At 44.8% G+C, this 12076-nt stretch overlaps 1 protein-coding gene across 14 annotated transcripts in view; it reads left to right on the forward strand.

Annotated features, from left to right (window-relative positions):
- The window catches only part of LOC144773261 (uncharacterized), a 7170044-nt gene that overhangs the window by 3712114 nt on the left and 3445854 nt on the right, over positions 1-12076 (forward strand). For all 14 annotated transcript variants that reach the window (XM_078658159.1, XM_078658161.1, XM_078658167.1 and 11 more), the window contains one exon: positions 599-655. In XM_078658159.1, the coding sequence (XP_078514285.1) occupies positions 599-655 (57 nt within the window). The remainder of the gene's footprint in view (positions 1-598; positions 656-12076) is intronic.

The raw sequence follows: 12076 nt of genomic DNA on the forward strand, positions 1-12076 counted from the left end.
AAATTGAAGCCCTCTCAGCTGTTAGGCAGTCTTAGCCAGCGTTACATGCATAGATGGTGGTGAAGAAAACTAATCCTTTTTTCTCAGAGCTAGTATTGAAATTCCACTAGATATTCAACTTGTTAGTGTCTTTGCAGGAGCAGTGTCATATTTCACCACTACAGACCTGCTTTCTATCTGGTCCCAGCTTCCGAATTTCATCAGGTTTTCCTTTTATGATTGCTTTGGATAGGCTGCTGCATTAACCAGCATTTTTAAACAAAACATTAATTCCTTAAAAAATGTTTTCAAACTAATCAAATATTTATGTCTTCATTTAAGGGTCCCACGATGGAGAACAAGAATTGCAATTGATTTGTTTTCTTCTTTCTTGCTAACTGTCATGATTTGGGTCTGACTTGCATAGATCCCTTACATAAGAACACATGTGTATCTTGTGCACACCAAAAAAGCAGTATAATAGTACATTAATTGAAGTAATGGACACATTTGAAAACCCAACAGTTGCATAATATTTTTATTCCATTGCCTCAATGCATAAAAACTTTGGTATGACTCTTTTGCCCATGTTCATCAGTTTTATTATCTGCTTTTTTAGGTACTGGAAGCACAAACATCAATTGATCAAAGTCTTGAGAAGCCATCAGCGGAAGAGGCAAGTCTCTCATGTTAATATTTCATTAGCTCAGCTTATTGAATGAAACCCTCAATATGCTAAAGTTTGTAAACATTTGTACAACATTATGCTCCTTTGAACAAGATCAACACACCAAATAGTAATTTCTATGAGCAATGTTCATCAATGTGAGCTCGAATCTTTGTTTCCAATAGAAGCTCAGTCACTCACTCAACTCTAACTTCGTGAGACTCATCCTTTCACTCCCTCACTCCTGCACTATTAGTCACTCACTAAGTCTTGTTCTAATTCAGGGGATCTTCATTGCTAATCGTAAGCACTTAATAAGCCCACCTATGTATGGTGACCCAGGAGCAGTACTTTCAAAATCACATCCACTTAGCCTTACTGTGGAAAGGCCAGGAAACATATGTGACAGACATGTTCAATTTTTGCAGTGTTAAAAACAGGCCATACTGCCAATCTTCATAACCTTAACAAGCATTTGCAATGCAATAGGTCTCGCATTAGGAACGTTTTAGCTATTGGTATTGTAAATGACAAATTTTTTATTTATGTGTTGGTTTTGAAAATAGCGTAATTAATAGCTTTGTCATTTACAATGCCAATAGTTATAACTTTCGCAAATGTGACACCTATAGCATTTGTAATGCAATATGAGTTGTATTTACGTGACTTAGATGTATTGATATTACAAATAACAATGGCTTTTCATTTTTTTAATAATTAATACTTAAATAAAAGTTATTGTAATCTATAATAGCAATAGCTTAAAGTTTTGTAAATAACTTGTGTGAAGATTATGTTTGGTGTATTTTATTGTGACGAAAATCCAAGAACAGAAGTGAAATATTAACATCTTTTTGTGACATTTGTAATAAAGCTTGAAACATTGAGAGAACATATTTGAACCAGTTGTTGTTGAATGGTTGCACAGATTGATGCTGTGGTGGCGCTGAGTGATGTGGTGGAGACGAGTAATGCTGTGGCGTTCAGTGATGCTGTGGTAGCGCATAGTGATGTTGTGGTGCCCCTGAGTGATGCTGTGGTGGTGCTGAGTGATGCTGTGGTGATGTGATAGATAGATAGGGTGAGTGCGATAGATAGATAGAGTGCGCTAGATAGATAGAGTGCGATAGATAGATAGAGTGAGTGCGATAGATAGATAGAGTGAGTGCGATAGATTGATAGAGTGAGTCCGATAGATAGAGTAAGTGTGATAGATAGATTGAGTGAGTGTGATAGATAGAGTGAGTGCGATAGATAGAGTGCGATAGATAGATAGAGTGAGATAGACAGATAGAGCGCAATAGATAGAGTGTGATAGATAGAGTGAGTATGATAGATAGAGTGAGTGCGATAGATAGATGGAGTGGGTGCGATAGAGTGAGTGCGATAGAGTGAGTGCGATAGAGTGAGTGCGATAGAGTGAGTGCGATAGAGTGTGGGCGATAGAGTAAGGGCGATAGAGTGAGGGCGACAGATTGAGGGCAATAGATAGATAGATAGATAGAGTGAGAGAGATAGATAGATAGAGTAAGGGAGATAGATAGATAGAGTGAGTGTGATAAATAGATAGAGTGAGTGCAGTAGATAGAGTGAGTGCGATAGATAGATAAAGAGATTACGATAGATAGAGTGAGTGCGATAGATAGAGTGAGTGCGATAGATAGATAAAGAGATTACGATAGATAGAGTGAGTGTGATAGATAGATAGAATGAGAGCGATAGATAGATAAAGAGATTACGATAGAGTGAGTGTGATAGATAGAGTGAGTGCGATAGATTGCTAGAGTGTGATAGATAGATAGAGTGAGTGTGATAGATAGATAGAGTGAGTGCGTTAGAGTGAGGGCGATAGATAGGTAGAGTGAGGGCGATAGATAGATAAAGTAAGATAGATAGGTAGAGTGAGGGAGATAGATAGATGGAGTGAGTGCGATAGATAGATAGATAGAGTGAGTGCGATAGAGTGAGTGCGATAGAGTGAGTGCAATAGAGTGAGTGCGATAGAGTGGGGGCAATAGAGTAAGGGCGATAGAGTGAGGGCGACAGATTGAGGGCAATAGATAGAGTGAGAGAGATAGATAGATAGAGTAAGGGAGATAGATAGATAGAGTGAGTGTGATAAATAGATAGAGTGAGTGCAGTAGATAGATAGAGTGAGTGCGATAGATAGATAGAGTGAGTGTGATAGATAGATAGAGTGAGAGCGATAGATAGATAAAGTGATTACGATAGATAGAGTGAGTGCGATAGATTGCTAGTGTGATAGATAGAGTGAGTGTGATAGATAGATAGAGTGAGTGCGATAGAGTGAGGGCGATAGAGTTAGGGCGATAGATAGATAGAGTGAGGGCGATAGATAGATAGAGTAAGATAGATAGGTAGAGTGAGGAAGATAGATAGATAGAGTGAGTGCGATAGATAGATAGAGTGAGTACGATAGATAGATAGAGTGAGTGCGATAGATAGATAGAGTGAGTGTGATAGATAGCTAGAGTGAGTGCGATAGATAGATAAAGTGAGTGCGATAGATAGAGTGAGTGCGATAGATAGAGTGAGTGCGATAGATAGAGTGAGTGCGATACATAGATAGAGTGAGTGCAATAGATAGAGTGAGGGCGATAGATAGATAGAGTGAGTGCGACAGACAGAGTGAGTGCGATAAATAGATAGAGTGAGTGCGATGGATAGATAGAGTGAGTACGATATATAGAGTGAGGGCGATAGATAGATAGATAGATAGATATATAGATAGATAGATAGACAGACAGACAGACAGACAGACAGACAGACAGACAGATAGATAGATAGATAGATAGATAGATAGATAGATAGATAGATAATAGATAGATAGATAGATAGATAGATAGATAGATAGATAGATAGATAGATAGATAGATAGATAGATAGATAGAGTAATTATGTGGCATGTAATAATGTGGCACTGAGTGTTATTGTTTGGAGTGTATGTTGCATTGTAATTATGTAGGATATAATTAAGTGACACTGAGTGGTAATTGGAGTGTATGTTGCGTTGAGCACAGTGTAATTATGTAGGATATAATTATGTGGCACTGAGTGGTATTATGAGGAGTGTATGTTGTACTCAGTAGAGTGTAATTGTGTGGCATGTAATTATGTGGCACTGAGTGTTATTGTTTGGAGTGTGTGTTGCATTCAGTAGAGTGTAATTATGTGGTGTGTAATTATGTGGCACTGAGTGGTATTTGAAGTGTATTTTGCATTGAGTGCAGTGTAATTATGTGGTGTGTAATTGTGTGGCACTCAGTGGTATGTAAACATTTTCTACTGCAAGTCGTGCCACTAAAATGGAGTTTTTTTAAATTTGTTTAAACAACTCAATATGTACCTACTAAATGGTTAAAATTGAATGTCTCTCCTTAAAAAGGAATCTTCGTACCTATGTGTCTTTAACCCGAACTTGTATTTGGGTACACCAGTAAGATCTCTGAAAAGATACTGTACTGCAGTTTCTGGTGGACTGCCTAGTGTTCACCATTTGGAATCACAACGAGGGAGACTTAAATAAAAAAGAAGAAACATTTGGGGGAATACCCTTTACCGGTTAAGTTTAATTAGAAGCATTGATATTTTTAAATAAGAGAACGTAGAATGTAAAATACAGCTGGAAGTAAAACCTTTGTGAGTTAAAAATGGAAGGTTCCCTCGAGATAAGAGAGTTGGCATGCATTGATGCCGTGCTCACACAGCTGGGCTGGCGCGAGACTCAGGGGCCTAAGTGCAAAGTCCATGTCTATTGGTGGAGAGCTGGGACTGCCTCTCTGAGGCATAACACTGGAACTTTCAACAAAGCGGCTCGCAATGAGGCAGGCATGCTGAAAAGAAGCCATTAAGTGGGCTGAATGAGCACTAGAAGAGGTCCCCTGTACTTAGCACTAGGGGTCCACGCAGAGCCCTGCCCCCGTTAATGAGGGAAGAAAGGAGCCTACTTGCAGTGTAATTACATGAAGGGCACCCGGCCACTCAGAAGGGCATAAACCGCCAACAAATGGCTGGTCCCCCACGTGTGAAACAAGCTGGTTGTATTCCCCAGACACACAGCTAGCACACCGACTGCAATGCAGACCTCGATGGCCATTTTATCACCCTCCTGTGAGTGATGTGTGCGGCGGCCACCACCGCCATTGTGACAAAAAAACACAAGAATATAAATGGATGGCAAATAAATTCAAAGACAAGTTGCAGTAAAGTTCACCTAGGAAATGCCATAAGCAAGTCGAGATGTTTTTCTAGAGCAACCCGTTTACAAAAAAAAAATAATTTGAAAAGGAATTGACCAGTCTTCATGAAAAAATACTTGGTCAATCAGAGTATATGGATTAATAAACATTGGTTTATTAAAATGCATCAAGAATTAAATCTATATTTCACAGGACATCCTATGTTTGCTTTCGTTCATACATTTTATTTCTACTCCTTGCAAAACCAATTATCCTGTGACAGTGTGGAAGGGGGGATTAGACTGTCAACACTCAAAAATCAACTAAAATGTACTTTTCCAGGCTTTATATGCTTACAGTGTACTCAAAGGCAATTCTGTAATGCATCCACAAACAAGATATACAATATTTATAAGAGACTTTCCAACGTATGACTAAACATTCTGTTTCTGATAGATACATCTGCCGTGTGGATTCCTCACCTTGTGAATATCCCCCTTGCGTCAGCAACATTCGGAAATTCTTTTTGTAGCCACGCGCCGACGTGGACTCGGACGTCATAGAGACACGACATCGCTCGCGACTCCGCTGATGTCACCGACGCCTACAACAGGCCCACGCTGGCGTGATGACATCAGTTCCCTTTTTTCCGCGTCGTCGACGCTAACGGTTTCGGGATACTCTGTAGCTTCTAGTACTTTGTTACTATATTTCTTCGATTTTCCATTCTCTGACCTTTTTACTCGATTGTCATGTCGACAAAGAAAACAGGTTTTAAGCCTTGTAGAGAATGTGGAAAGATGATGTCCGTTACGGACCCACACCAAGACTGCATTTGGTGTCTGAGTTCTGATCACGACGTTGATGGGTGTTCATCGTGTCAGAAGAGGAATCCGAAGGCTCTACGAGAAAGAGAGTCAAAACTTCTTGTGGCTAAGCTGAAGGCGAGTAAAGTTAGAAGATCTTCAAAACACTCGAAGAGATCGAAGTCGAGATCCAGGTCGAGATCTCGAGAGGCGTCGGTCTCGAAGTCTTCATCGGATCACGCTTCCAGCTCTTGTAAAAAACATAAGAAGAGGAGGCATGAGTCCCGACATCATTCGGATGATAAGTCTGGCTCAAGATCGAAATCTCCCAAGAGGATGAAGTCGAAGGTAATTCCTCCACAAGTGTCGGATCAGGAAGGTGAGGCCTCACCTTCGGAGTCGCTAGTCCATTCTCCGACTCCGGTTCCGGATCCGACTCCGGCTCCGTCTCCGGCTCCATCTTCGACTCCGGAGGACGCCGATGGAGTTCCTGTCGAGGAGGAGACTTCGAATCCTGTTATGGAAACAGATTCAAATCTGCCTCGAGGTCAACCTGAGCATCCACCATTTCCAGCTCCAGGTCAGGACCCTTCTGCGTTTCTAAACGCTATGTATGGTGTTTTCTCAAGATCATGGTACCCCTCTGGAGCACCTTTGGGTCCCATGGGTCCAATGGCTTTTAATTTGGGTGTACCTCACTCATATGCTCCGGCACCTTTCATGCCGTATACGCCAGCCCCGACCCCGCTGTGGCAGTACCAGGCTCCACCGAGGTCGACGCCGATATCGACGCCGGCTCGACCGAAGTCGACGACTCCGGCTCCGGCGTCGCCGGCTCCAAGCAAGTCTATGGAACATCCTTCCAAGCCTTCGGATTCGATTCCGACGTTGGCTCCGGCGCCGTCGGATTCGGTATTGGATCCGGCTGCACTTCGAGGTAAGCTGAGGTCTAGGAGAGAGGCTCAACGTCTCCTAGATGAACAGAGAATTTGTGAGTCTCATTCAGACTTGGAAGAAGGTGAGCTGGATGGGAGTTATTTCGAGGACCTGGCAGAGGCGAGTGGTCTTGAATTTTCTCCAGAATGGGCTTTACCTTCAGGACCTGATACACCCTCTAGAGATGTTCAACCATATCATGTTGTTATGAAAAAGGCAGCAGGACTTTTAGGTTTAACTTTACCTACTGTCGAATTTAAGTCAAATTTACTGACTGAGGTTCTTCATTCTCCGAACTCGGCGGTGGAACCTTTACTACCATTTAATGATGCTTTAACTGAGCCCATTATGGAAGTATGGAAGAAACCTTTTTCTGCTCCTGCAGTTTCGAAAAGTGTGGCTAGGAGATATAGAGTGGCTCCTGATGATCCTGCCTTCTTGTCATCTCACCCTTCTCCTGAGAGTTTGGTGATTCAGGCTGCATGTTCTAAGAAGTCGGTTGGTGCTTTTCTGCAGGTGCCTGGCGACAAAGAGGCCAGGAAACAGGATCAAGTCGCCAAAAAGACTTTTTCTTCTGCTAGTATGGCATTAAAATCATCTAATGCCACTTGCCTTATGGGTAGATATGTACATGCACTTATGGACTCTATGCGTTCATTTATCCCTAAGGTTCCAGAGGATAGCAGAAAGGACTTTGAGGAAGTTTTATCTGACTCTCAAGCGGCAGCCCGTCAGGTCATCCAAAGCGGCCTCGATACTGCTGATTCTGTGGCAAGGATTATGGGCACAGCGGTTGCTACAAGGCGTTCAGCTTGGTTGAAATCATCTGATTTTTCAGCTGATGTGCAGTCTGCTTTATTGGATTTGCCTTTCGATGGTGAAGGACTCTTTGGAAAAAAAGCAGACACGGCCTTGGAGAGATTCAAGGATAGCAGAGCAACTGCTAGATCTCTTGACCTTCAGGTCAGAGGTTCTACAACCAGGAAATTTAGAGGGTTTGGTCGCTCTTCCTTTCGTTCATATAGACAAGGTCCTCAGCAGCAACAACAGCAGCAGCAGCAGCAGAATACCTTGTATAGGTCATACAGGGGAAAGCAGAGAGCACGTCCTCGATGGCGTCAAGCCTCTTCCTCCTCCACCTCCTCCAACCCCCCAGCCACGGAAAAGCAGCCCTAGATCCGCCATTCAGGATCATGTAGGTCCGGTGGGGGGTCGGCTTACCCACTTTCTACGGGATTGGGAATCGGTTACATCAGATCTTTGGGTTCTCAATCTTGTAGAAAATGGGTATGCCCTTCCCTTTCGGGAATTCCCTCCCAATTACCTTCCTTGTCAGGGATATTGCTCAGAGGTTGTTAAATCAAAGGAGAGAGTGAGGACTAGGTAAGCTAGTCAGAATCCCCGGTATTATATATCAAAATCAAAGAAGGACTAGCTAAGTTTAAAGGAGAAAGAGACTCAATGAAGTACGTATGTCGGCAAACCAGTCGGTTTGTTCAAGAAGCCCTCACCCACCAACCTAGTTGGTGGCATGCTTCATCATCGGGCCCACCACAGTGACACCGAATGTGTCCCGGGTGTGCTTCAACGCCAGTTTACTGCGGAGCTGGTATATTCGCTGAGTGTGCAGTGTAGTGAGTGAGAAGGTGAAAGTTAAAAAACCATACAGTGGGTCCCAGTACCCGAGGGTAATAGAAATACTTTAATTTACTGGGCCCCTGTTGGTTATTTAAAAGGCAGACGGACGCGTTGGAGTATGGATTATGACCTCCAGCGTCCTGTGTGGTCTACATGTTTCAGCCTGGCCTTTTTTAATTCGAAACAGGCTTTCCTCAGGACCAAGTGAGTATGTGAATAAAGTGCAATTTAAATTAATAAACTAAATTATAGTGATTGTGTTGTTTTTGACAATGTGTAGCACTCTCTAAGGTGCTATATGGGTGAGAGGGGGATACCCTCTCGCTTTGACAGGCTATTTGCTGTACAAAGCTTCCTTGGGTCACCTGGAAGAGAAAGAGACCGGGATTGCCGGTCTGGTTCCTCCTTGGACCTATCGTCCTTCTGCGGTGCCCGAAATGTGACTCTCTCACCCATATAGCACCTTAGAGAGTGCTACATAGTCAAAAACAATGGTCCTGAGGAAAGCCTGTTTCAAATTAAAAAAGGCCAGGCTGAAACATGTAGACCACACAGGACGCTGGAGGTCATAATCCATACTCCAACGCGTCCGTCTGCCTTTTAAATAACCAACAGGGGCCCAGTAAATTAAAGTATTTCTATTACCCTCGGGTACTGGGACCCACTGTATGGTTTTTTAACTTTCACCTTCTCACTCACTACACTGCACACTCAGCGAATATACCAGCTCCGCAGTAAACTGGCGTTGAAGCACACCCGTGACACATCCGGTGTCACTGTGGTGGGCCCGATGATGAAGCATGCCACCAACTAGGTTGGTGGGTGAGGGCTTCTTGAACAAACCGACTGGTTTGCCGACATACGTACTTCATTGAGTCTCTTTCTCCTTTAAACTTAGCTAGTCCTTCTTTGATTTTGATATATTGCTCAGAGGAACATCTGTTACTCCTTCAGGAGGAAGTTCAAACTCTATTGAGAAAAGGTGCGATAGAGGTGGTCCCAGAGCAGGAAAGGGGTCAGGGATGCTACTCCCGGTATTTCCTGATTCCCAAGAAGGATGGCAGGCTTCGTCCAATCCTGGATCTCAGGATCTTGAATTTTTATCTGAAGCAGGAGAAATTCAAGATGCTCACCCTTGCTCAGGTTCTTCAGGCTCTGCTGGAAGAAGACTGGATGGTGTCGCTCGACTTACAGGATGCGTATTTTCATATCCCAATCCTGAAGTCGCACAAGAAGTATCTCCGTTTTACGGTGGGATCGCAGCACTATCAGTTTGCGGTCCTTCCGTTTGGGCTTACTACTGTGCCCCGAGTCTTCACCAAGGTGATGGCGGTGGTGGCGGCGCATCTCAGAAGATCAGGGATTCCTGTATTCCCGTATCTGGACGACTGGCTGATCAAAGCGGAGTCGTCAGAGAGAGTGCTTCATCATCTGCAGGAGACAACCCAGTTGTTGTACAGGTTGGGTTTTTCGATAAACGTACCCAAATCTCACCTGGTGCCCTCCCAGCGCAACCTGTTCATAGGTGCTGTACTGGACACAACTGTATGTCGTGCATTCCCTCCTCCTCAAAGGATTCGCGACATACAGGAAATGATTCCTTTATTTTACAATGGAGCGGTCGTTCCAGTCCTGAAGGTCCTTCGCCTGCTCGGTCTGATGGCTTCTTGCATTCTGTTGGTCAACCATGCACGCTGGCACATGAGGGCACTCCAGTGGTGCCTTCGCTGGCAGTGGTATCAGCACAACAGAGATCTCAGGGAGTCAGTGAGGATCTCCAGAGAAGCTGCGGCGGATCTGTCTTGGTGGGGCGTGGAAGGCAACCTGTCTCAGGGGAAGTCTTTTCAGTTGCCTCCTCCGGTGGCCACAGTGATAACGGATGCATCCACTCTGGGGTGATACATTTGGCGCTCAAGGCTTTCCTCCCTTCCCTTCACGGTCGGTCGATCCAAGTCCTGACGGACAACACGACCGCGATGTGGTACATCAACAAGCAGGGAGGAGTAGGGTCGCAGTGTCTCTGCAGAGAGGCTCTCCTGGGTTCAGGACCATCAGATTTGTCTGATGGCGAATCATCTGGCCGGGGTTCTGAACGTTCGTGCAGACAGTCTCAGTCGGCAGTTCTCTGCTGACCACGAGTGGAGGCTTCACCCGGAGGTGGTTCACAACATCTTTCAGATGTGGGGGACTCCTCGGGGGGACCTGTTCGCCACTCGCGAGAATGCTCACTGCCTGTCGTTCTGCAGTCTCCAGTATCCGATGCAAGGAGCCTTGGGGGACGCGTTTCAGTTAAGTTGGGGAAATCAACTCCTTTACGCGTTTCCTCCCATACCTTTGATTCCTCGGGTTCTGAGGAAGATTCGCCAAGACCGGGCCCAAGTCATATTGGTCGCCCCGGATTGGCCAAGAAGGGTGTGGTATACAGATCTTCTCCACCTCTCCTCTCACCCGCCGCTCCGTCTCCCTCTCAGGGCAGACCTCCTCTCTCAGATGGAGGGGCAGGTTCTACACCCCCACCTCCAGACATTACACCTTCATGCCTGGAGATTGAACGGGGCAACCTGAATTCCTTTTCCCTCCCGCCTGACGTTGTGGATGTCATTTTATCCGCCAGGCGTGACTCCACTAAGTCTATCTATTCTTATAGATGGTCGAAATTTGTCACGTGGTGTGGGTAAAAGTCTATTGACCCTTTGAGAGCCCATTTGTCTGGTGTTCTCCAGTTTGCCCTTTCTCTGGCGCAGCAGGGACTTGCGGTTGCCACAGTGAAGGGTTACCTTTCAGCGCTGTCGGCATTTCTCTGTTTGCCTGACCAGCCGACTCTTTTTAAGTCTCCTGTGGTTTTAAGGTTTTTGAAGGGCCTCACAAATAAGTTCCCTCCTTCTCCTTTTATTGTGCCTCAGTGGGACTTAAATCTTGTATTGACTTTTTTGATGGGTGCTCCCTTTGAGCCTCTTCACAAATGTCCCATGAGACTTCTTACCCTTAAAACAGTCTTCCTCGTTGCAATAACCTCGGCAAGGAGGGTAAGTGAGCTTCAAGCTCTTAGTTTCAAGCCCCCTTTCTTGACCATTCATGCTGATCGAATGGTTCTCAGGACCAGGGCTGCTTTTCTGCCTAAGGTGGTAACTCCCTTCCATCTGGGGCAGTCCATTACCCTACCTACCTTCTATCCTCCCCCTCACCCTTCTAAGGAGGAAGAGAGACTGCACCGTCTGGACCCTAAGAGGGCGGTGTCCTTTTACTTGGACAGATCCAAGGACTTTCGTTTGGAAGACCAGCTCTTCATTGGTTTTGCTGGCTGCAAGAAAGGGAGAGCGCTCCATAAAAGAACCTTGTCAAGATGGATCGTCCTCTGCATTAAGATCTGCTACTCTTTGGCCGGTAAGGAACCACCAGAGGGTATAACGGCTCATTCTACAAGAGCTAAGTCTTCAACCTCGGTATTGGCAGGGAGGGTTCCTGTAGAGGATATTTGTAGAGCGGCAACTTGGTCTTCCCTCCACACTTTCTCGAAGCATTACTGTTTGGATTCCTAAGTGAGGAGGGACGGTCACTTTGCACGCTCTGTCCTTCAGGATTTCCTGGTCTAGAAGAGTGGATACCCTCCTCCGGGAGTGGGGACTGCTGTGGGACTCTATTCACAAGGTGAGGAATCCACACGGCAGATGTATCTATCAGAAGAACAAGTTACTTACCTTCGGTAACGCTTTTTCTGGTAGATACAATATCTGCCTCTGGATTCCTCACTGACCCACCCGCCTCCCCGTTGTCCACTCTTCTATACCAGAGTTATTATAATGTAATGTGTATATATATTCTTGTCAGGGAAATGTTTCATTTGCTTTCCT

This window comes from Lissotriton helveticus, chromosome 8 (assembly GCF_964261635.1).
Source record: "Lissotriton helveticus chromosome 8, aLisHel1.1, whole genome shotgun sequence".
NCBI classification, from domain to species: domain Eukaryota; kingdom Metazoa; phylum Chordata; class Amphibia; order Caudata; family Salamandridae; genus Lissotriton; species Lissotriton helveticus.